Source organism: Gobio gobio (genome assembly GCF_949357685.1).
Source record: "Gobio gobio genome assembly, chromosome: 2".
NCBI classification, from domain to species: domain Eukaryota; kingdom Metazoa; phylum Chordata; class Actinopteri; order Cypriniformes; family Gobionidae; genus Gobio; species Gobio gobio.
In genome coordinates this window covers 53,399,055-53,424,686 of record NC_137098.1, presented here as the reverse complement: position 1 = coordinate 53,424,686, position 25,632 = coordinate 53,399,055, and the positions used below count along the sequence as shown (strand labels likewise).

The 25,632-nt window shown below is 38.9% G+C and overlaps 1 protein-coding gene across 4 annotated transcripts in view; it reads right to left on the bottom strand.

Moving 5' to 3' along the window:
* LOC307121960 (phosphatidylinositol-binding clathrin assembly protein) overlaps positions 1-25,632 on the bottom strand; it is an 80,055-nt gene that overhangs the window by 30,352 nt on the left and 24,071 nt on the right. For 2 of the 4 annotated variants that reach the window (XM_079809748.1, XM_079809749.1), the window contains exons 3-9: positions 11,545-11,620; positions 11,360-11,462; positions 11,042-11,135; positions 7,932-8,043; positions 2,907-3,013; positions 947-988; positions 509-529 (exon numbers count right to left, since the gene is read on the bottom strand). In XM_079809748.1, coding sequence (XP_079665874.1) covers positions 509-529; positions 947-988; positions 2,907-3,013; positions 7,932-8,043; positions 11,042-11,135; positions 11,360-11,462; positions 11,545-11,620 — 555 coding nt within the window. The remainder of the gene's footprint in view (positions 1-508; positions 530-946; positions 989-2,906; positions 3,014-7,931; positions 8,044-11,041; positions 11,136-11,359; positions 11,463-11,544; positions 11,621-25,632) is intronic. The other 2 variants (XM_079809750.1, XM_079809751.1) reach the window with 1 other exon arrangement.

The following is a 25,632-nucleotide window of genomic DNA, read 5'->3' as shown; positions in this document are numbered from 1 at the left end:
CGATCATGAAGTTATACTTTATCATTCAATATACCTGTTCATGTTCATTCCTGTTTATTTCATGCTATAACTAGTAAAGAGGAAGAGATGATCAGTTCACGTGTGCTCAACGCAGCCGCTTCGCTTGAACTGAGGCGCTAAAGTGATTTGTCACGTCACATTAAAGAGTGCCAAAATCGTATAAATTTGATGATAAAATTGACAGAATTTATATGGCTATTTATTGGATGGGAGGCACACTTCAAAGTTTTGTTCATTCATCAAATGAAAACAGCACAGACTTTAAGATTGATTCTTGGTGTTTAAGAATCGATATCGGTTCTTCAAAATGAGAATAGATTAAAATCGAGAAATCAATATTTTTAACACAGCCCTGAGAAATATCATTGCAATATAAACAATGCGGTTAACAAAATATTGAATGTTGTAAATATTTGATTTATCACCCAGCACTAGTATTAGCCCAGATTATGTCAAATACAAGCAGTGCATATAACCCACCACCTACAAGGTAAGATCCTCTAGTTGTCTGAAAGGAACAATAAACAATGTGTTACCACAAGGAAATAACCTTTCATTCAATATAGTGTGTTAACCCCACTCTGTAATGTCAACACATTCAAACAAAGATATCAAGTTAGCAAAGTGCAGATCCATAAAGCTACACTGAAATAGTGTGATCATCACTAAACACACATTTGAGAAGGAACTGAACAAAGAGAGGGGAGTGTTTGCTATTTGATCTAACTTTTTAAAAGCAAACATGAAAGAGAACATCTAAATAACAGTGAGCATGGGTACAAAAACAGCACGTCAGACAACAAGAGATAAGACGAGGACAGGTGGAACAGAAAGAAGGGAGAGCGGTGGTATGATGGACGACACAGCAGCAGCGTAGTGAGGAAGAAGAGGAAGAACAGAAAGTGGAGATGAAATGTACACTGACCTGAGTTAGATCTGGGATGTCACCCTGATCAATCCCAACTTGCTGTGTCATAAACAACAACAAAAAAAGGTAAACAAACAAATAAACGAGGGGAGGGGGAAAATATGAAAAAGAACAAACATAACGGATTATTACATCATGCAGTGACTAAAAATTAAAGAAATAATAATAACAGGTGTGGCATGCCGAGAGCCACGGAGGACCAATGGGAACGGACAGAGACATTAATAAGGTCTCGCACAGCTGACTGTGGCATGTGGAGTGATTAACATTCAAAAACAATTTTGACAAATGATGACTTTTAAATGAGACCCAATGGGGGTAAAACAGCAAATTAGACAAGCATCTTACATTGCGATGGACACTGTTCTAAGAGACTCATTTTTAAATCAAATCCCTGAGATATTTGATGCATCTGAAGAACAGCCAGTCTGGAAATAAACCAGAAAGTCTAACGGCTGGCTGAATGGACGGAGCGGGGAATTGTGGGAAAGAAGGCGGCAGCATGGAAATTCATCAGTGTCAGAGAGAGAAGAGGGAGTGAGAGTCCTATTAGCACCAAACACAGATCTTCTTCTGGGCCAGAAGGAGAGAGAGACAGGACTCTGAAACTTTAAAGATCTCAAGCCGTGTGAATCCACAGTACGACAGCCATCAACGACCACAGTATGAGTGACAGGAGACAAATGACAAATCTTTCCAGAGCAGTCTTAGTGGGGTACAATCCATTTGCAGTGTTCCTGCACTTTTGGACCAATAGCTTTTGAAGGATTTTAGATTGTTTTTACAGTCATTCATGATTACTGGATAAGGATAACTGGATATCATTGTAGAGACTGCTGGGGGTAAATTTACATGTACACTACCGTTATGGGGAAATGTTTTTGAAAGTCTCTTATGCTCACCAAATCTGCATTTATTTGATCAAAAATACAGTGAAACAGTTATATTGTTAAATATTACAATATATAATAATAACGGTTTTCTATTTTTATATATTTTAAAAAGTCATTTGTTCCTATGATGGCAAAGCTGAATTTTACTCTTCAGTGTCAAATGATCCTACAGAAGTCATTTTAATACGCTGATTTGGTGCAAGAAACATTTCTTATTATTATAAAAGAGCAGCATTGATTTGAAACATTATCATTTTTTTGTATAGAAATATTTTGAAACATTATAAATCTCTTTATTGACCACTTTTTATCAATATCAATTTAATTAATCATTGCTGATTAAAAGTATTAATACAAATGGGGTAATGTATGAGCGGTAATGTATGTCAGGTAATACTCTTAAATTATGAAATTTCAAAATGAGACCTAAATCGACAGACTGATGCTATATAATGCTGATTTCAGTCTCTTTTTTTATCCAGTGCCATTTAGCCTCGATTCATACAAAGAATGGAATGCAGTGACAACCAAATCGCTTTTGGCAAGAGAAGGCACATGTATACGTTTATGGGCACAGTCCATGAGGATTGTGCAATGCAATGCAGTGCCAGAACACTAAATATGGTCTCTGTGCATGCATTTATCCAGTGAATATGAATGCCAGAGTATTGTGGGATAGAGAGATATCAGAGAGAGAGAGAGAGAGAGAGAGAGAGAGAGAGAGGAGAGATGAGAGAGAGAGAGAGGAGTGAGAGAGAGAGAGAGAGAGAGAGAGAGAGAGAGGAGAGAGAGAGAGAGAGATGAGAGGAGAGAGAGAGAGAGAGAGAAGAGTGAGAGGAGAGAGAGGAGAAGAGAGAGAGAGAGAGAGGAGAGAGAGAGAGAGAGAGAGAGAGAGGAGAGAGAGAGAGAGGAGAGAGAGAGAGGAGAGAGAGAGAGAGAGTGATGAGAGAGGAGAGAGAGAGAGAGAGCAGAGGGGTCTTTGAAGAGCCTGTCTAAACTCAGACCGTCATATCAAAACACCCTTGATTGTGCGCGGCGTGTGTGTGTGTGTGTGTGTGTGGTACCTCAGCCACTTTAAGAAACTCTGACAGCTTGGTCATTCTGTAAAGAAACTTCTTATAGATGTCCAGAGCATCTTTACACTGGTTTTTCTTCATATCAAAGTATTTCTCTGAAAAGGGAGAGGGAGAGAGAGAGAAACAGAGAGAACGATTAGCAGAGTGACTGAAACAGATAAAGACTGCAATTACCCATCAGAGGACTGTCAAAACACTCTGGGATGACGGAGACCATGGCATATACAAGCTGCTGTAAATGGTTCGCTCAAGGACACCTAGCACTCTAATGCCTTTTTCAGAACATCAACCTAAACGGCATATGTTACAACATAAAAAATAAAATAAAAATAAAACAATAAAAATCACGAAAAAATGACTGGCTTAACGACTGAATAATTAGAGCTCAAACAAAATAAAAAGCAGCAAGGGCTATTAAAGGGAATTAAAGCAAACGGCAAGTGCCACATCGGGTCATAGGTAGGACAAAGCACAAGTATTGCATATAGAATGCGTTGTTCTGTGTATGCGAGCTCAAAGTCAACTCCTGATGAGATTCGAGAACAAGACACACTTCATCTCAGGTAACCAGAGGGGGTTTATCCTGTAATATTTGTTTGTCTGTTTCTAATTTAGTGACAGGCCAGCTACCACGGCTATATTCATGGCAAGAAACAAGTGAAAAATAGAAAAGGGTAAATTAATGAATAAAAATAAATACTAAAACTAAGGGCGTTCTCACACATACAGATCATTTGTTTTGTTCCGAAACAGGGACTTAATTTGTTACAATGTTACATTTTCTTCTTGATACGTTCGCTTTCACAAGGCAACCTTCCAAAGCATACCAAAATGTGTACAACTGTCCTTTTATTGGTCAGAGTTTTTTATGCATCATCCATCAAGAGTATTGGCAAGTTCACTCAATGAGCTTATTGTTGCTTTTTTTTGTAACTGCGAGACACACAAACACTATACGAATGTAGCCGTCCTTTCCACTGTTAAATTCTATACTACATTCGTACTAAAACTGCAGCAAATTCAAACACGCTCTCTCTGGATCTCCCATTGCTGTCTAGAGGTTAACTGTGTCAAGAGTCAAGACACACGCAAACAATAAACAAATGTTATAATGCAGCTAGAGCAGGAATCAAGGCTTCATCGGGACAGCATTCTCGCACAGAGAAGCGCAATTACACAACATTTTAAGATGAAGAGGTGCTCTTTTGGTTTTCAACAGTGATAACTAATGTGCTCACTCAAAGAAAATCAGACACCACTGCTTTTTATATAACATTTCTCGTTATGAATTATAATAAAATTTGGTTTGTTGGTCCGTTGGATCAGATTGCTTTCACACCTCAAGCGAACCGTCTCAGAGTTGGTTTGCAATCGGGCCGAGACCACCTCGTTCAGGCGGTCTCTGAGCGATTGTTTTGATGTGGATCCGAGTGTGATTGCTATGTTCACATATGTCTAAACGAACTGAACCAATTGAGAAAACGCACAAGGTTCCGAAACAAACACTCAGGTGTGAAAGCACCCAAAATCTGGCCTCACTTCATTAACACTAAAACAATTTTTTAGATTTTAATTGATATGTACGAGTTGCACATCTATGAAAACAACAGAACACTTGTTATGTTTATTATCAAGGGAAAAGTGTTTTTTATCTAAGTGTTATCTATTTACTTTTTCATTTTTCTGAGCAATTTATTTTTTCCGGTTTAAAGGTGAACTATGTAAGATTTTAGCAGTAAAACATCCAAAAACCACTAGGCCAGTGTTATATATTTTGTTCAGTTGAGTACTTAGAATATCCCAAATGTTTCCAACTATTTGTTAATCATGAAAAATTGCTATTTTAACCAAGGAACCGGGACGTGTGAGCTATGCGTTTGAGGAACTAAAGGTTTGTGGTTTTATTTAGCAGAAACGCTGTACTCTCACTGCAGTATGAACAAGTGTCATAACAGCCACAGAGAGAATGTCATAACTTCCTTTTCAACACACTCAGATATATCTAATACGATAAACAGAGTTGAGTTACCTCATACTCATGACTGGAAAAGAGGAAGTGGCGCCAGCGACCGTGTCATAATAAAAGTCCCGCCGGCGACTATGCCATAATAACAGTCCCGCTCTTCAATCGCGCCAGCGGCCTTGCTCAGCTCCACAACACTCGGCCCTGCTCAGCTTCATACTACAGTAATGTTAATAATCGCATCCATGAAAATGATTTCTGCCCGAGTCCTATTCCGATTCTTTCCCACCGGCTGTGAGGTGAAGACCACATGTCCCAAGATTCTGCGATCAAACGTGGCGTCATCAAACTACGCCTTTGTTTTGAACAGGCGACCTCTAGTGGATGGAAAAGTTACATAGTGTAGCTTTAAAGGTCCCATGGCATGGCATTTTTCTATTTTTTTATAATGTTTCCTGAGGTGCATTTATATTGTTAGTATGATTTTTACATCATAAAATGTCGTAATTTAGAAATAAAAGGCATTTTTTCAATACTGATCTTTGCACTGTGGCTGAATGCCCTGTTTCAAGGGGCGTATCTGCTGCGAGACTTCAGTAAAAACGCCCACTGTTGTGATTGGCTGACATCTTTGCATTTGAAATGAGTATCAGATCTTGTAGCGGAGGGGGTGTGGTTTAACGAGGTCTACGACGCACGAGCCAGCTGCCAGAGAGACGGATGAACCGGAGTTCATCTCATCAGTTCTCAGCACATCTCAGTTCAGTGAACTGTTGTAGTTACTAGCATATACTTCAGGTTATTCGTTTATTTCTAGTCGGAGGGCCTGTCACTCATGTCAGAAAGTTAGTAACTTTAGTAAATTATGGATCAGCGCTGACTTGAGATGCGAACCGTTTAGAACGATTCAGTCCGATTTGGTGAACTGGTTCGACCGGTTCACTAAAAAGAGCCGGTTCAAAAGAAAGATTTGTTTGCGAACTGGACATCACGGACCAGAGACAGAGCGATTGCTAATAAAGTTATTTATAGTAACTACTGAGTTATGAGAGCGCTGTCAGCTCAAGTTTATTTTGTTTGTATATGAGAGTTCTGAATAAACACGAGTCCCAGTCATGCCGAGTCCGTCTTCATCATTATTCTACCAACTTTGTAACACATATGTACCATTACAGCTGTCGAGATGAACGAGTTAGTGTTGTTTATAGCATTATTTTAGATATTTTACTATCGTATGAAAAGCGTCAGTGTTGCGCTGTGCATTGAGTACACAGCGCAAACAAATACACAACAGCAGTAATCGAATGTAATCCAGTTTATTGTGGGTCTAGGCTGGCTAGCCCGGATACGCTCACGCTTACCCCCCCTTCTGCTTAATCTCGCGCCGCGTTTGGTGCCTCCGCTGTGGGCCAGATGCATTACTGGGGGTCGGTAATGTTGAAGGCCGACCGGTCAGTGCAGCCCAAGCTTCGGCGTGCGTGAGGTTTATCTCTAAAGATGTGACTCTGCCGATGTTGAGCGGAAACTCTCGACTGTATGCACATTTTAGAACAGATAGACGCGTCGACGACGTACAAAAACACTGACTCACAAGACAGAAAACACTGTTCTGTCGGGAGAGAGAAGCCGCAGCGTGTGCACAAATAATAAAGTTTGTGTGAACTTGAATAATTAGCTACACATCAGAAATCACTGATCACAGATCTGAAGGAACTGAAAAAAGACTTCTGTTTTCATTTGTATATCCAAACACTGAGAAACTGCCAGCGTTCACTCATTCACAAGCCATGATCTCTCGAGGACAAATATAGCGCTTGCATGGGCCAGCCAAATTCTCTGGGCAGAGGAAAGGGAAGTAACCGTTCCTGTTATGAGGTCATAACAGGAAAATTCCAGATCAGCTCATCTGGGCTGTCATTTTCTCAAAGGCAGAGAAAGACAGTCAGAACTCGGTTTACACCGATTGAAATTTATAGCCACTTGGGGACAATATTCAGGCTAGGCTAACTCATATTAATGTTGAAAAACCTCATAAAATGAAAATTTCATGCCATGGGACCTTTAAGTTAAACCAACGTCACAAAAAGTGAGGTATATGCGTTGATTTGTAGTGGTGCTTGGCTGTCGTTTTGCATCACCAGTTTCTCTGTATTTTTCATGAGAATAAACTAATTTAATCCAAACACTGTGCAGTATTACGCACGAGATCACATTACAGCGGAGAGTTCAAATGTGACAAGTCCGGTTCAGAGTTGTTCGTTCAGTGTTGCTTTTTTATGGACACATTTCACATACTCTCCGGCTCCAAACACAAATCAAAACTGTGCATGCACACATATTTCATGTCTTCAAATAAAATATATACTTTCTTCAAAGAAGGATGGGCAAAAAAGTAACCATGGCATTATTCTTTTGTTTTTTTCCTCCACTCATATTTTAATATGAATTTGTATGAATCATGAGTGTTGCAGGTCTGTGTGTTATTGGTTGTTGTCTCCCCTCTTCTCTCCCTCTACACTCTCGCTTTTCCACAACTTTACACAGCCATTTTTTGAGTCTTTTTTAAAATCAGGCTAAAACTGAGGATTTCATGTCACTTTAAAAACAATTTCAAAAGAAGCAACCAAGTTCTAGAGGAGTTAAAACAATCACAGTCTATCAAAATATGCTTCAGAAATACTGTGCTCTGACATAAGGATTCCTTTAACAAAAACTTAGTTAGTCTGGGTTAGTCTGGACTTATTTGACAGCGGGTGTAGATATGTTCCCAATGATTCTCAAAATGGACACATTTCTATTAATCACAGGATTGATTTCAAAATGTTTATTTGCGCTACAAAGACCCTATTTGGCGTGCTCATGTAATAAGCACATTGCAGTTCACATTAGCAGTTCAGATTAGTAATTAATATGTATAATGAGCAAGAAGACCCAAGCTCTTGTGCTTCAACTGTATTGTTCTTTGCTCAGAAAGCAGTAAGACTTAACCCCTAAACCAGAGCATGAGAGCAGGACGCTCTCTATAGTAAGAGGGAGTAGATTTCTCTTACCCAGCAGGTTGATGACGCCCTCATTATAGGCAGCAAACAGACGGATGGAGTCTTTGAAGAGCAGCATGAAGGCAGCGTTGATCACTCCGTTAGTCAGCTCATTAGGGTTAGCCTACAGACACACACCCACACATCCACATGAGAGAGTACACATCACACCAAATAGCTTAAACTGAATCAACATCAATGTTGCTCTGTTAAAGTAGGATTTTCCAACCTGTAACTTAGGGGTTATCAAGAGTATTTGTTTTATGGTAACTGATTATCACTTCAAAATCACAAGAGCAATCAAATAGTCTGTGCTGTAAACACTGAGCCATCTCCCTCCAAGTGGAGTGAAATATCACTTTCATTAAAAGAACAGAAGAAGCAGCTTTTCACACTGTACATGTTCATGCATTCTGTCTGCACAGGTTCCCCTCTGTGGTTAAAATCAAGTTTCTAATGTTGTTTTTATTTCTATGCATTTTTAATATGCTTTAAGACAAACCCAAATCAAATTCATAAGTCAACATTATTTACTACAGTAAAGTTGACCGAGTGGTGTGAGTAAGTGGAGGCGGGGCTAATTTGCATATTCACAGATCCGCGTATGCTAAATCAGGGATTCTCAACCTGGTCCTCGAGGCCCACTATACTGCAGAGTTTAGCTCCGACCCTAATCAACCCTGAAACAGCTAATTAAGCTCTTCAGGATTACTAGATAGCTACAGGCAGGGGAGTTTGATCAAATGGTAAATGGTAAATGGACTGCATTTATATAGCGCTTTTAACAGACCTACGGCCTATTTTGCCTCACATTCACCCATTCACACACTCATTCACACACTCATTCACACACTCATTCACACACCGACGGCGGTGTCAGCCATGCAAGGCGCCATCCAGCTCGTCGGGAGCAGCTGGGGTTAGGTGTCTTGCTCATGGACACCTCGGCACTTGGTCAGGTGGAACCGGGGATCGAACCACCAACCTTCCGGTATGTAGACAACCTACATGAACCACTGAGCCACTGCCGCCCCATCAAGGTTGGAGCTAAACTCTGTAGAACAGTGGGCCTCGAGGACCAGGGTTGAGAACCCCTGTACTAAATGAAGCAAGGGCAAGGGTACTAAATTCAAGCAATTTGATGAATAAATTAATACACAGGATCAAGTTTGGTGATCAAATTTTAAGGGATAAAATTATTGACTACAGGGGGACTTATTTACACAGTTAAAGAGTTGGATTCTCTTGTTAAACATGGCCAAAATATCAAACAACGAGTTGGACTTATGACGAATATTTCTGGGCCAAATACACTCCTTCAGGATTCGAAGTGAAACAGCATCAAAAATCTGTGTTTTATTGGCAATCGGCATGTAAGAGCATAAAATGTAAACAACACGAACGTATAGTGAATCGAAAGTTATCCAGGGATAATGCCATGATGCATTGTGTGTCTGTGTGTATGTGCTCGTGACTCTTAAGCTCCGCCCACTGCATGCCTCCACGAGCTCTGCCTTTTCCGGAAAGAATATGTACAGCGTATCGGTCTTTTATAAATTTGATAAAACTAAAGACTCTCCGGAGATATGAAGGATGCAATACTACTCTATAGGTAATCAAGATTAACATGAGACTGGCATAAACTGTGTGTGTTATGTACCCTTTAATTGTTTACATATGCACTACTGTTCAAAAGTTTGGGGTCAGTAAGATTTTTTTAATACTTCAGCAATGATGCCTAAACCTGATCAAAAGTGACAGTAAAGACATTTATAATGCGCCAAAAGATTTCTATTTCAAAAAATGCAAAAAAAACTATTTTCACTACTGATGATAATAATAAAATGTTTCTTGAGCACCAAATCAAGCATATTAGAAGGATTTCTGAAGGATCATGTGACACTGAAGACTGGAGTGAAGTTGCTGAAAATTTGCTTTTACGAGAATAAATTACACTAACATATATTAAAATAGAAAATAGTTAAATTAAATTGTAAAAATATTTCACAATATCCTCCTGGGACCCAGAAAAAAAAGTGTGTTGAATTTAGTATTTGTTCATGTCATTACATTGTTTAGAGCATAAGAAACAATTATTTAGTAAAATTATATTTTATTCATATGTTATGATATGTCCTCTGTAGTTGACACCAGGACTCAGTTGTTTAAAAAATAAAATGACATGAAATTGTATGTATAGGCAAAAACAATGGGATTTATTTTTAATTCACCAATACATTTTTAGGTTTCAGGATTTTTTTTAAACAAAATTTGTTTAATTGAAATACCATTTTACTTTATGAAATATGAGGGTAAAATGACCATACTTGGGTTTTCCCATTCAATTCAATGTATCTATACGCTGCATCTAATTTGCATATTAATGTGTTCTTGGTGCAAACATGTAATGAAAAAAGAAGTGTAATAATGGGAGTAATAATTGGCAATATTTTCATAATAATATCTAATAGTTCATAGGAATATTGATATGTAATTTCTTTCCCTATTCACTTGTTATGTCTCCAGAATGCCTGATAAACATGATTTAAGTCCTGGCGTCCACTACAGTGGTCATTTATGAAATCAATGTGCCCTGTTTTCTAACAGAAATTCATATTTTGATCAGAAACCCCATAACATTTTCCTGAGATGTTGATTTATAACAAACAATTTGAAAATGAATCAGATTTAAATTATAATTAAAAAATATTATATTTCCATAAGAGTGCTAAACATTAATGTCAGCCATTTTTAAAGACCAAGAAGTTGTTGTCTTGGTGAAACCTCCAAACATGTGGTATCTCTGCAAAGCCCCGAATGTGCTCTTTAAAGGACATCCAGACTGTGACATGTGACATGTATGATGTCAGAGAAATTCCCTAAAATATAACGTCCACTGCAGTGGACAAAAGTCTATTCGTGGGTCCCAGGAGGATATTACAGCTTTTACAGTATTTTTAACAAATAAATGCAACCTTGGTGAGCGTAAAAGACTTCAAAAATCCCGAATCTTTTGAATGGTAGTGTATGGATTTTTTAAAATAGGGGTTATGAAGCATGTAACCAGTGACACAAATCATTGGGAAGTTTTAAAGCATGCATACATGTTCTCCATCACAAACCTGGAAATCCAGCAGCGCGTCCAGCTGGTTTTGAATGATAGGCAACGTTTTGATCAGCTTCTCTGTGTTCATGGTACGCATGACTCCATCAATACTGCACCACAAACAGATAAACAAACAATCAGTACTCGCCACTTACTCGCAATCTTAATTAGCGCTTAAAAAAAAATCAGTCACTTAATCAGCTTTTAAAAACAACTTAATTATCGGAGTAATGAGCTAGCATGATTAGATTGTGTCCTGCTGAGACAATGTGTTTGAACACAATCTTGACTCTAGGCAGATGATATTACAGAGGCACAACTGAGGTTTACCCACCCTCTCTTCATCTTGGTGAAGTCCACAGCCACCAGCCTATAGGAAAGCGCTTTCTCGTTGAGATATCTGCTGTACCTCCTGATGAATGTGGACATGTCATAACCTGAGGGACAGAACGAGGGGTTTATCATCATTGTTTGTATGCGTACAATGCTTTAGAGACAGTAAAGGTGTTTCTAACATACCTTGCAAAGCACCTTTATCAAGGAAATTGTTCAGATTGAAGAGCGTGTTTCTTGAGGCCAGATACTGGATGAAGCGCTGCGGGTACAGAGAAGAGATGACACAAAAGTGTAAAGTTATATACTAGACGTGATTCTGCAGCTCTTGATCTGTCACTATGCAGGAGCAACTTCATCCCTGACATGCGGAAACTCCCCACTGCTGAATTTGCAGTACACTGTGTGAAATCTAGACCTGTGTACAAGACCAGACTCCTCTGAGCTTTCTTTGAGCTGCCAAGTATGTCACGTCCGCTGCAGCTCCCCTCCTCCGTCCAGCTTCATCCCACAGCTCACACAGCTGTGGGTTGAGGAAGAGATCAAAGAGAAGCACACAGCATTCTGGGTGCTGTTGTGAACGGACATGATGGGAGTTTTGGGAATGCATGAGATTTACACTAATATATGAAGCATTCCGACATGCATTCATGCGTTTAGTGGATATACGATGAGTAAAAAAAGTAAATCGTTCATTGTACCCTTACACAGAACTCAAAAACATCTGATATAAGATGTTAATGATCATGTTCAAAAAAAAATTGTGATCTGATCACACAAATCATATTCTGAGCTAAAAAAAAACAGAAATGTCTACCTTGCATTTGTGACACTAATCTGCACAAAGGACAACCCACTCACCTGTCAAACAGCCACTTTACTAAGGCAAGGGTTTAAAGTCGTGCTGTACCCAAAGTAGCGACAGATCTTTTCTGTCGTATTGTGACATACATCCAAGTGAAACGGATTACGAAAAAGATAAAAGTGCAGGACAAAGACTTGGTTCTTTCTATCGGTTGTTGATTGGATGGAGGCATATCTGAAGTTGATTGTAAAGAGTTTAATTAAAGAATTCGAAAAAAAAGTCACCACAGAGAAGTCTAGTCACCTTCATTTATATAGCGCTTTTCACAACACAGATTGCCTCAAAGCATTTACAGTGATAATAGGAAATTAATTGTTTTAGAAGAACTAATGTAAGTTTTTGATTGATTAATTTCTGTTGTAAAAACTGATTAGTTATTTAATTTAGCGCCACTTAAACAACAACACCATCCTCAGCTAAAACAGAAAAACCCCAACGCACTCCGGACCCCATCTGCACAGCAACTGCACTTGGTGAGAACGCAAACCATGAAATAGGTTTGAAACAGTTTTGAAGCTATACCACCACCATCCCCATGCAAACCCCAAAAGAGGCAAATCTGTGAAAACGGCAATGAACGCGTAAACTATCTGTTCAGAATTTTGCATTGAAAGCATGTGCCATAATTTAGATATATTTTTTATAAAGTATTTTTTTGTGAAAAGCATGAACATGAAGTTTCACAAGAATATCATTTTAATATATTTTAATTAAAAATGACAAGAGAAAAACATTTTAACAGTTAGAGCAATAATAAGAGCAGTAATATGAATTTAGAAAATAGGGAGATTTTTTTAATTTAATGATAACTTTAACCTTTACCAATTGTGCATCTTGAACACAGATTACACACACTAAGCTGGTACATAAATAAATTATTGAGTAAATCTGAATAAAACAAACTGTGTTTCCTAGGAACGTTATACGTCAATGTCATTATGAGACACTAAAAAGTTATCAGCCACCAGAATGCAGTAAGTGTAACCTTGATCTTATTTTGTAAATCAGAACACCAGAGAAAGAGTCAGCAGGAAACGTACTAATTTTTACGTACTGGGATGGAGCCTTAGGCTTGTTTCACCTCAGGGGAGAACCAGCATGAGGACCTGGTGACAGGCCCTGCGGTCAGGCTAAATCTGCTTGGCACAGAGGAATAAAAAAGTCCTGGCAGGGGCCATTTCTGCCTGTGGCAAAAGTATTCAAAGGTCGAGAGTCACTGAAAAATCACAGAAGGTTCCTAAAATGCATCTGAAGGAACGGGAGGCTAGAAAATGCTGCATTCCAAGAGCTCTGCTTAAGTTGACGGATCAAGAGCAGCGATCCACGGAACAGTAGGCTGACAGTCTTGTGTGTAAACAGAGGGAAAGAGGCCACCCACCCTTTGAGAAAACCAATGATCTCTGATCTCAAAGGAGCTCCTGGTGCCTGGGGTGGCCCTGGTCATGTGATTACGGCTTTGAGTGAGGTTCCAAATTGTGCAGTCAAAGTGTAAAAATTCAGCTGCATTTTACCAATATATTAATGTTAAAAAAGGACAATGTGGGAAATACTGATGTAACACTGGGGAGTACAAGAAAAATATCTGCAAATATAATAAATATTACGAATTCATCCACAGTCAGTTATTATTGACATCAGCCATAGTTTTGAACAGCAGAAAATGAATAGAAATCGATTTAAAATGTCAAAATGTATTTTTTACACAGTATAAATGGGTCTTTATAAAAGGAAATATACAGTGTAGCTGTCTTAATAATTTTTTGAAGGGAGTCCCTCGCAAGGTTGTCAAATTCGGGGGTCATTAGCATCAAACATTTTGAAAATCCCTGATCTAGCAGTGTTCCCAATTATTCTCAGAGAAAATACTGACATACTTCTGCTTTGCACCCGACCCATGCCTCAAATGCTGGTCTAAAATCCTTAGGGATCAGATGAGAAGCGGAGTGAGGCAGACCACATTCAGACCATGACGAAAATCCCCAGGAAAGCAGCTGTGCGGAGCATGAGTTAGCTCTCTCTGGCCCTATGGCTTAACCTCAAGAGAAAAGTGAGCACCAAAATGCAGAGAATATTGCTCCATTCTGGAGCGTAGATCAATATGGATTACTAATTCAGTGGAGTCTGCAAATCCACGCTCGCTCGCCTGCTCCTCTGCATGAAAGCCTCAATCTCTTTTTTTATATTGTTTAGGTTATTCAAAATGGATGTCAGAAGTAAGGACGATAAATATAGATTGATAGGCCAGGAATGGCCCCACATTCTCTGCTTAGCAAATAATTAATGTGAGAACAAACCTCGAGTAGTGTCAGAGTGAAGCATCATTTATTATTAAGGCAGGAGGCACTTCGGCAGGGAGCTTTCTCTCCCAAACAGAGCAGCCTCTATTAACACAGCAGCTCAGGCTGAGGGAAGAGATCAGCAATCTGGGAACAGGGATTGCTCACGTTTTAGCCACTGATTTTGCGTGTGCAGTCGGGAACTGATCCAGAAGCAGCGCTGGAACTGCTGTGTGAAAACTGTATGCGTGTGTGCGGGTTTGTGCGCGAGAGCACTAACCCTGCAGGGAACATGTGTAAATAGGCTGCATGATGATGCCCTGATAATGTGCCGGCTGCTGGTCTTCGCTCTCTCGATCCATACATGTTCTGAGGTTTCTATGGATACGGCCTAAGCAATTACTTTGGGTAGAAAATAATAAAGGCTTAAAGAAAAACGGCGAGCACAAAAAGATAATGACAGGATGTGAAAGGAGGCGCGTTGTTCGATAGCGATTATTTTCAAACACAAAACCCATTTTGTTTGTAAAGTTAAGAGCTGGAATTGCATCTGATTCACAATGAATGCCTGAACTAGAATGCAAAGTGGAAATGGGTCACCAAATAAAAAAAAAACACCACACTTCACACACACCATACAAAGCTGAAGTCGTTTCACGCTCACAAAATCTCACCAGCAAAAAAAGTCAATAATGTAAATGTAAACCATTAAAATAAAAAAATGTAAGTGACCCTCCCACACACCAGTGTGGACAACAGTTCATCGACTACCACAGAAAAAAAATGTGCAACGTTCCAATCCAACAAGGTGAGTTCACCAATTTCCACATGTAGTTTATTCTTACTCTCTTATGAATTACTGATTACTGAGAAGCAGCTGTTTGTTTTCTGCCAAGATTTACCATTCCTGCCTGCAGGGTTGAGAAGGAAAAAGACATCAGGGGAGTGAGAGAATGTTTCATAAAGGTAATAATTACCTTACCTAGCGCACATCAGTCACAAACAGCATCCATTATGCAAACAGATCCCACACAGGAGAGACCTGAACTCAGAGTCAGCACATGGCCAGAATGCTAAACAGCACAATTCACAGCTATGTCAGAAAAGCCTTCAAAATCAACATGAAACAGCATTTGTAGTCCATTTTACTTTAGCATTTTACTTCAATAATGTGACATTTCCAAATTTGACAGGATAAACAATAAATAAATGTTTGTATGCAAGTGTGTGTGTGTCTATATATATTGTGTGTCTGTGTCTGTGTCTGTGTGTGTGTGTGTGTGTGTGTGTGTGTGTGTGTGTGTGTGTGTGTGTGTGTGTGTGTGTGTGTGTGTGTGTGTGTGTGTGTGTGTGTGTGTGTGTGTGTGTGTGTGTGTGTGTACGCACATTATATATGAGCACACACACCACCAAATCAGCTTATCATTTTAAAATGGCACAGCTTTTTAAATTTCTGAACGTACACTCTTAACATCAGTCATTCAAGCATTATATTATGATATTATGATAATCAAGCACTATTTAATGATAGAACTTTAGTATTTAGAACTAACACTTGGTAAACATGTATAAATGCATATTTGTCATTTTAACTGAACTCAGGGCTGGTGATGGTGCTTAAGATAATGTTGGTAATTCACTGTGTTTCTGTAAAAAAATAAGAGATAATAGTAATTATTGTTAAAAGATAACAATACTACTACTAATTATACTACTAATAACAATATATAACTCACTGAGGATGTGGAAACCAAAACAGGGACGGTGATAGATGAGCGGTAGCCAAGGAGATTGCCGTTTGCGCATTAGTTCTGCCCACTACCGGAGAAACCGGCATATCTTCTGCTTGTTCTTAAAAATCGGAATAATTCAAAATGAACTGCGTGGTATGCAAGACTATCTCTCTCTTTGCGTGTGTGTGAGAAACACAGCGCTCTCAGCAAAGCGACGGCGAGTTGTGCACCTTCACACTAGAGTTTCCGATACGTCAAATACAGGTACACTGCGCATCTATTGAGCTGAATTGAAATAGTACAGATTGCTTGACGGAGAGCGAAACTCTCAAGCACTCAGTCGATATCTAAAGCACTCATATCTATGCTAAAAGTATAGTTAGATTTTACTCACTGGTGTAATTTATTAGCCAATGGCTAATGATAGACATTATTTATTCGCCCAGAGTGAAGATTTAGACACACACAGAGAAAAAAGGAGTCAAAAATTTTACCTTTAGGGGTACAACAGCTTGTCACTGGGGCAGTACCCTTAAAAGGATATCTTTGAACCTTTTTTTACTCCTAAAAGGTGCATATTAGTACCTTAGAGTACAAATACCTTAAGGTACTACTATGAAACTTTTTGTTGTAAAGAAGGTACAAATATGTCCTTTTAAGGGTACAGCCCCAGTGACAAGCTGTTGTACCCATAATGGTACAATTTTTGATACCTTTTTTCTCTGTGTGCATATGCGAGTGATTTACTCGCATTGTAGAGGGTTGATAATATATTATATATACACATTACACATACATTTAATTAACATGACCATGTCCTTCTTTGTTACTTGGCAGATTTGGTCAGATTATACATTGCACATCTTGTACAGCATTATATACAACAGCAAGCAATTAATTTAACGCACTATATGGATCAGAGACCGTTCTCTGTAGTTCTTCAGAAAAATGCACCAGATGTCAGATGCAGAGCACGTGCTGAGCACCTGTTCACGCTCACAGAGCATTTTCAAGCCTGACATTTACATGGATTTAATAAAATAGAAATTTAAATGCTGAAACTCTTCGGTGGTCTTGTGTTGACATTAATCTTCTGTGTTAACTATCAGCGAGATTTCAGAAAGGCTGCATTAATTACAGCAATAGCCTTAAACAATGCCCACAGGCTATTTGGCTATTGATTAACATTATCCAGGAGCCCATGCGACCTACGTGACATCAGCTGTACAAGAAAGACGTTTCAGATGTGGAAGTTAATTAAATTTCGATGCAAGATAAGACTATTTTTTTTCTCTTCTCTAGACTAATATGCACTGCATAATTAGACCAGGAGTAAATAAAGAAAATAGAGTCAATTTTGATTTTCTATAGACAGCTGCATGACCAGCGATGAGACCACAGTGAATAGATCAACCAATAACACATTGCCTAATGTTTTTTGGTGAAGCAAATTTATTATTTCTACGTGACAAATGTTTAATGTTTGACACAATGTTCATAGCACATTCATTAAGTCTTCTGGTCTAGATTTGTGTATTTACAAGTGTTTGTTTGTCTATGGGAAAATTTGTTCAAATAGTAGAGCCCTATGATTTCAGCAATGAGAAAACCATGGAAAGAATCAAGGAATCCAATCGTAAAAATGGAATTTACAGTATAACACAGAATGTCAAGGAATTTGCTAAATACTCAATATGAACTAGTGTCTGTGAATGTTAAAACGCAAAAAGGCTGCTGTTTAAATCTGAAGTCTTCATGTTCTGCATGTCTGTGAGTGGCGCAGTTTCGTCAACTACACACATACTGAAACACTTCTGACGCTCATGGTGTTTTCAACATCTGCTGTCTCACTGTAGGACACTTCCCAGGGCTGAATCTCCAGAGCTATGTATGTATGTATGCATGTATGTGTGTGTGTGTATGTATGTATGTATGTGTGTGTGTGTATGTATGTATGTATGTATGCATGTATGTATGTGTGTGTGTGTATGTATGCGTGTGTGTGTATGCATGTGTGTTTGTGTGTGTGTATATGTGTGTGTGTGTGTGTGTGTGTGTGTGTGTGTGTGTGTGTGTGTGTGTGTGTGTGTGTGTGTGTGTGTGTGTGTGTGTGTGTGTGTGTGTGTGTGTGTGTGTGTGTGTGTGTGTGTGTGTGTGTGTGTGTGTGTGTGTGTGTGTGTGTGTGTGTGTGTGTGTGTGTGTATATATGTATGTGTGTGTATGTATGCATGCATGTATGCATGTATGTGTGTGTGCGTGTGTATCTGCAGAACTATTTGATGAGACATCACCCAGACGTTGCAACACAAGAGCAGCCGAGCACACAACCACTAAAAATATATCACATACATGCAAACTTGCCTTGCATTATGATGATTGTATTAAACTTGAGCGTTCACTTAAGCACGTATGTTAGCCATTATAGACATATTCAAATCAACAGTCAATACACAGCGCAGGACCAATAACTCACACCTAATAGCTTAGCCTATATTATAAACAGATTTCCTCAAATAAAATTTAGTCCACATACAGTGAGGAAAGTAAGTATTTGAACGCCCTGCTATTTTGCAAGTTCTCCCACTTAGAAATCATGGATGGGTCTGAAATTGTCATCGTAGGTGCATGTCCACTATGAGAGACATAATCTAAAAAAAAAAAAATCTAGAAATCACAATGTATGATTTTGTAACTATTTATTTGTATGATACAGCTGCAAATAAGTATTTGAACACCTGTCTATCAGCTAGAATTCTGACCCTCAAAGACCTGTTAGTCTGCCTTTAAAATGTCCACCTCCACTCCATTTATTATCCTAAATTAGATGCACCTGTTTGAGGTCGTTAGCTGCATAAAGACACCTGTCCACCCCATACAATCAGTAAGAATCCAACTACTAACATGGCCAAGACCAAAGAGCTGTCCAAAGACACTAGAGACAAAATTGTACACCTCCACAAGGCTGGAAAGGGCTACGGGGAAATTGCCAAGCAGCTTGGTGAAAAAAGGTCCACTGTTGGAGCAATCATTAGAAAATGGAAGAAGCTAAACATGACTGTCAATCTCCCTCGGACTGGGGCTCCATGCAAGATCTCACCTCGTGGGGTCTCAATGATCATAAGAAAGGTGAGAAATCAGCCCAGAACTACACAGGAGGAGCTGGTCAATGACCTGAAAAGAGCTGGGACCACCGTTTCCAAGGTTACTATAGGTAATACACTAAGACGTCATTGTTTGAAATCATGCATGGCACAGAAGGTTCCCCTGCTTAAACCAGCACATGTCCAGGCCCGTCTTAAGTTTGCCAATTACCATTTGGATGATCCAGAGGAGTCATGGGAGAAAGTCATGTGGTCAGATGAGACCAAAATATAACTTCTTGGTCATAATTCCACTAAACGTGTTTGGAGGAAGAAGAATGATGAGTACCATCCCAAGAACACCATCCCTACTGTGAAGCATGGGGGTGGTAGCATCATGCTTTGGGGGTGTTTTTCTGCACATGGGACAGGGCGAATGCACTGTATTAAGGAGAGGATGACCGGGGCCATGTATTGTGAGATTTTGGGGAACAACCTCCTTCCCTCAGTTAGAGCATTGAAGATGGGTCGAGGCTGGGTCTTCCAACATGACAATGACCCGAAGCACACAGCCAGGATAACCAAGGAGTGGCTCTGTAAGAAGCATATCAAGGTTCTGGCGTGGCCTAGCCAGTCTCCAGACCTAAACCCAATAGAGAATCTTTGGAGGGAGCTCAAACTCCGTGTTTCTCAGCGACAGGCCAGAAGCCTGACTGATCTAGAGAAGATCTGTGTGGAGGAGTGGGCCAAAATCCCTGCTGCAGTGTGTGCAAACCTGGTGAAAAACTACAGGAAACGTTTGACCTCTGTAATTGCAAACAAAGGCTACTGTACCAAATATTAAAATTGATTTTCTCAGGTGTTCAAATACTTATTTGCAGCTGTAAATAAATAGTTAAAAAATCATACATTGTGATTTCTTGATAAATTTTTTTTGATTATGTCTCTCACAGTGGACATGCACCAACGATGACAATTTCAGACCCCTCCATGATTTCTAAGTGGGAGAACTTGCAAAATAGCAGGGTGTTCAAATACTTATTTTCCTCACTGTAAGTCAGCGCGTTAAGGTATTGTTAATTACCACGGCAACTACTTGTGTCCAGGTATGAATGCACTTCTCGTGTATGAAAAGTAACGAGCGATGAGGACGCGCGCGCAGAGGGAGGCTCGGACGCCGGAGGCTCAGTCTCATCCCCCGAGCGGCGCGCCCCGCAAAGAAAGCACCCATTCCCGATAACGACCTCTGTCCTCGAAAGGCCTCGTCAGGCACTACGATCTACCCGAATTACAGACGGTTCCGTAACGGGGGTTTCCAGTCGATCCTGCCCGGTATCGCATATATGCTTGTCGCAAAGTTAAAATCGAATGGCAATCGCATCTAAGAAAGGCACGCGAATAACAGAGATAGTTACGAAATATAATGCATCAACCGGGGCACGAATCAAAGCTCAGATGCCCCTGGAGGAAAAAGCCTCCATAAAAACGGACAGAGTGTGAATGACGGTCGGCTAAATCGCAAGAAATCTTGTTCTTTACTGAAAATCATCCAATATCCTTTTTATGATTTAGAATAGCAAAACAAAAACAAAATTGTATAAAATACGTCTCAGATAAATTTTTTTGAATAAAGTTGCATCAAAATTGTATTGTATTTAGCATAATTGTATGCATTTGAAATATAGAGATGGGTTTTGTTTTAATGTACCCAAGTGTACCTAAAATTAAAAAGAGTTTAATATACAGGTTTGTGGCTCTTAATTTCTTTTTACCCATTTGTAAACTTGTTCACCTGTTCTTTTTTATAAATATAGTATTTGTATTAAATCTATATTGATTGAGTTGAATCGAGAATCGAAATTGAATCGAGAATCGAATTCGAATCGATTTCAGAGCTTGCGAATTGAAATCGAATCGGAACATCTGAATCGATACCCAGCCCTAGTATGTATGCATGTATGTATGTATGAATGAATATAAAATTAATAATTAAATTATATTATTATATTATTATATATTTTTTATGAATTCAATTAATTAGACATGCTTTTTGATTATTAATATAAAATCAAACCATTAAAACATAATATTAAAATAAAAATAAAAACTAATAATTGTGTGTGTGTGTGTTGGGTGGGGGGGGAGGGGGGGGTAAATGGATTTCACAGGGCCCTAAAAAATTATTTTTCTAGGGCCAAAAATAGTATTGACAGAGAAGTTAATGACAAAAAGTTCTTCCGTTTCTCAGAAGACTGAGACAGGTCTCATTAAATACAATCTTTATTAAACCAACCTTTATTTGAGCCTCCAGCTTCACTAAACTTCCCTCACACAGAACCCAACCTCTCTCAAGCTGAAGTATTAGCTCACTCGCAAAGTCTTCCTTCGGTATCTGAAACAAACCATTCTAGATGGACAGCAGGGGCAGTGGTGTCCCCATACAAGGTTAAGCAATTTGTCTACGGTGTGACCCCACATGAACCGGCTGATTAAAATTCCACCCGCTTCTCTTGCTGTCCCCCTGCCTTTCTCTCTTTCTCTTAAAGTTACTTATCCATAAAGTTATCCTAACCTAGAGGTTTTTTCAAACCCCCCTTCTCTCCTATCTCTCTACCCTAGACAACATACACTCCCAGTGACGTCACTATTGCAAATTGTGCGTATCTGTGCCATCGGTGAGTGACATCGCCCTTTTTCTCTCCTATTCGCACAAACGCATGTGCAAACGCCCTTATCAACAATACCTTATCTGTGGCCCTTTCTGTGACCTCACAGGACAACTGCTGACAAGACAAATGTCCTCCAAATGTCTCTGCTCGTTGACAGACAGTGATAACCAAACGTGTGTTTTTGAAACCATTACAGGGTAAAGGATTAAGACCAGTCCTGACCTGGACCAGACGTTCAGCTCCGATAACAAAAACCACCCCTGGCTGATTAGTGCCCCTTCATGCCGTAGAACAGGGTGTGCTCAAGGACAGTCCTGCACGCTCACTATCTCTGACACTGGCGAGCACAAGACGTATAGTGAAGGGCTTTTTATTTTATAGTCCAAGTGAATGGACAAGGACACATATGAGAGTCACTAGCACTGCCATTGTTCTTGTGTGTGCCATTGTTTCCTGCAGAATCTATAGTGGCAGAAAAAGTAATTATATCCATCCCGAGTTGTGAGCTTGCAGTCTAAATTGAATGTGATGAGATAAAAAGGACAGTGCAGTGCAAAATAATGCCAGGACAATACAATATATGTGTTTTCTTCACTTTCTGCACTCAAAAGCAAACATAGTGCGACTAGTGTAGTAAAATTCACAGAGTAATGACTAAACTCTTAATAAAAAGAGCAAATGAGTTCAACTTCTGATCCACTGAATCCCACAAGTGAACAACTTTCAGAACATGCGTAAAAGTATAGGTGAAAAATGTGTTCTTTTAATTCTAAAAATGCCAAAAATTGCATTTCTAAGTAGTGTAGTAGTAGTAGTAGAAAATCGTCATTATTTACTTGCCCTCATGTTGTTCCAAACATGTATGCCTTTCTTTCTTTTGTTGAACATAAAAGATGATGTTCTAAGAGAAGTCTCACTGTTTTTGCTTTGTTTTGGGGGGGTTTTTCGGTGTTGTCCGTACAATGGAAGTCAATGGTCAACTTCCATCAACATATCTTCTTTTCTGCTCCACAAAAGAAAAATGCATACGACTTTGGAAAGACGTGTGTGGGTAATGATGACAGAATTTTAATTTAGTCATTTATCATGTCTAGTGTGAAGTCTTAGCAGAGCAGCGCAAGATGAGCAATTTAGGTTAAAAAGTATATTAATTTGTCTTTTTTTTCTTTTAATGACCGATCGTTTCACAACATAAGACCCTATTCCTCATCTGGGATCGTGCAGAGTCTCTGAAGCCCTTCAAAGTGCTTTGAAACTGCATTGATTTTGACCTTCAACATTTTGGTTGCCATTGAAGTGTATGACGTGGAGAAAAATCCTGGAATGTTTTCCTCAAAAAATTTATTTTCTTTTCGACTGAAGAAAGAAAGACAAACATCTTGGATGAGATGGGAGTGAATAAATGATCAGGAAATTTCATTTTGAAGTGAACTAAAAGAGAACAAATATTTGGCATGTCCTCATTTAGATGCTGTAGCTTGGTAAACGTGTGTGCATTTCTAGAGGAGCTTATGTAGTAGCAATGCATTAAGCAGGCCATGTGCACATCTAGGTCACGTCCTACTGTATATATCATTAATGTGTGTGTGTGTGTCATGTTCTCACCTACCCGCTGTTTATCATTAGTGGACTACATGTTTGTGCCTGTATATAAGTATCTATTTCTAACTCTTGTTGCTGCTCATAAACAGTGCGCACTTTCTAACTCGAACACTGTATTGAACTATTAGCACATACTTGCGAGTTTTTCACTTCAGTTTCAAAATGCATTAATTACCTATAGAAACGTCCAACAGCAGTTAAATATTTTCAGTCCCCCATGTCTAGGAAACATGAAATGATTTTATATTTATCATAAAATGCACTATAAGACGTCTTGGGCAGAAATGCAGTGGCGTCGCTCCCCCTTTTCCACCTCATTAGCAACACTCCTGTAAAAATGTTTTAAAAAAATACACTACTTTTCAAAAGTTTGAGGATTTTTTAAGAGAAATCAATACTTTTATTCAACTAGGATGCATTAACTTTATTAAAACTGACATTAATGTTACAAAATATACTCAGCAAAAAAAAAAAGAAACATCCTTTTTTGGATACTGTATTTTAAATATAATTTTGTAAACTGCAAATAAGCTTTAGAGATAATTATTAGAAAGGTTTTTAAAAATATGTTTCATGCTTGTTGAACCATAAACAAATGCACCTTTGGAACAGTCCTTAGGGTGGGTTGCACCAATAAGGATTAAATTAAGCACAGTTTAGAGCTTATCTAGGATTTGTTGATCTAGGCTTTATTTAAGGGTTAGTTCACCCAATATAGTTCACTATATAATTCGTTATTTAGGGTTTTTTTGCGCACAAAAACTATTCTCGTCGCTTTATAAAGTTATTGTAGAACCACTGTAATGAGATGGACTTTGTAACGACGTCTTTAGTACCTTTTATGGGTCTTGAGAGTGAACCGTGCATTGAGCCAATGGAGGCCTTTCGGAGCGATCGGATTTCAACTAAAATATCTTCATTTGTGTTCTGAAGATGAACGGAGGTCTTACGGTTGTCGAACGACATGAGGGTAAGTAATTAATGACAGAATTTTCATTTTTGGGTGAACTAACCCTTTAATTTTAAACCCAGATTAACAAATAGGAGGTTTTAATCGCAGGTTAAATTCTAATCCCAATTACAATAAATGTGCGCCGCCATGATGGATTCGCCATTGACAGCAACAATATAAATATTTAATTTCCTTCTTTATTGATCACCAAAAACTCTCTCTCTCTGTGACATGAGTAGCTCTTGCGAATAATGGAAATAAACCTGTAAAATGTCAGCTGTCTTTTTAAAGCGCTACGTAGAGAGACCGTTACTGATCAAGCAGGCAATGAAAACATTGAGGCAGCATCATGGTTGGCGGAGTGACTATCTCCGCTCTTGACAGCGCCCCCCAATCCGTTTGATCGCGATCACTGGCGCTCACTTCATCATCACTGCTGCTGTTAAATGCTAAATATATTTCTCTCTTCTTTTCTTTGTTCGACACCGAGGTGCACAGAGATGAGTGACGGATCCGCATTCCAGACTCTATAGCAGGCGTAATAGACCCTCATACTGCCGGCTCAATGCGCTGTATTTTTCATTTTTATTTGTAATAAACACCTCTCGGAGACATGACGACACATCCACTGTTTCTATCTCTGTTCAATCATCTGTATATTTTAATTGTAGGGGCACTTTATTTTATTTAATCCTCCTCACAAAATTAATCCATAATTGAGATTTAAATCTGAGTTTAAAGTTATGGAGCAACAGGATTAAAGTTAATCTATTTTAAATATAAATTAAATCCAGGGTAAAAATAATGGTTTAAATGTAAACCTGCTTATTTTTAGACAAGGTTTAAAATTTTGTGTAACATAATTATTAAATAAACCTTGATTTAATCTAGATTTAAAAATGAATCCTTGATGGTGCAACCCACCCACAGTTAGGTCACAGTGGCTGTTTACATGCACAACTTTTGTTTCAATCGGACTGAATTCATTTCAATTGATGAATCTGAATGTAGTGCTTACATGAACGCTAAACAAGTAATCGAGTTGATGTGTGCGTTTATAAGTCACAAGTTTCAAATCGGAATCGATTTTGAGATGT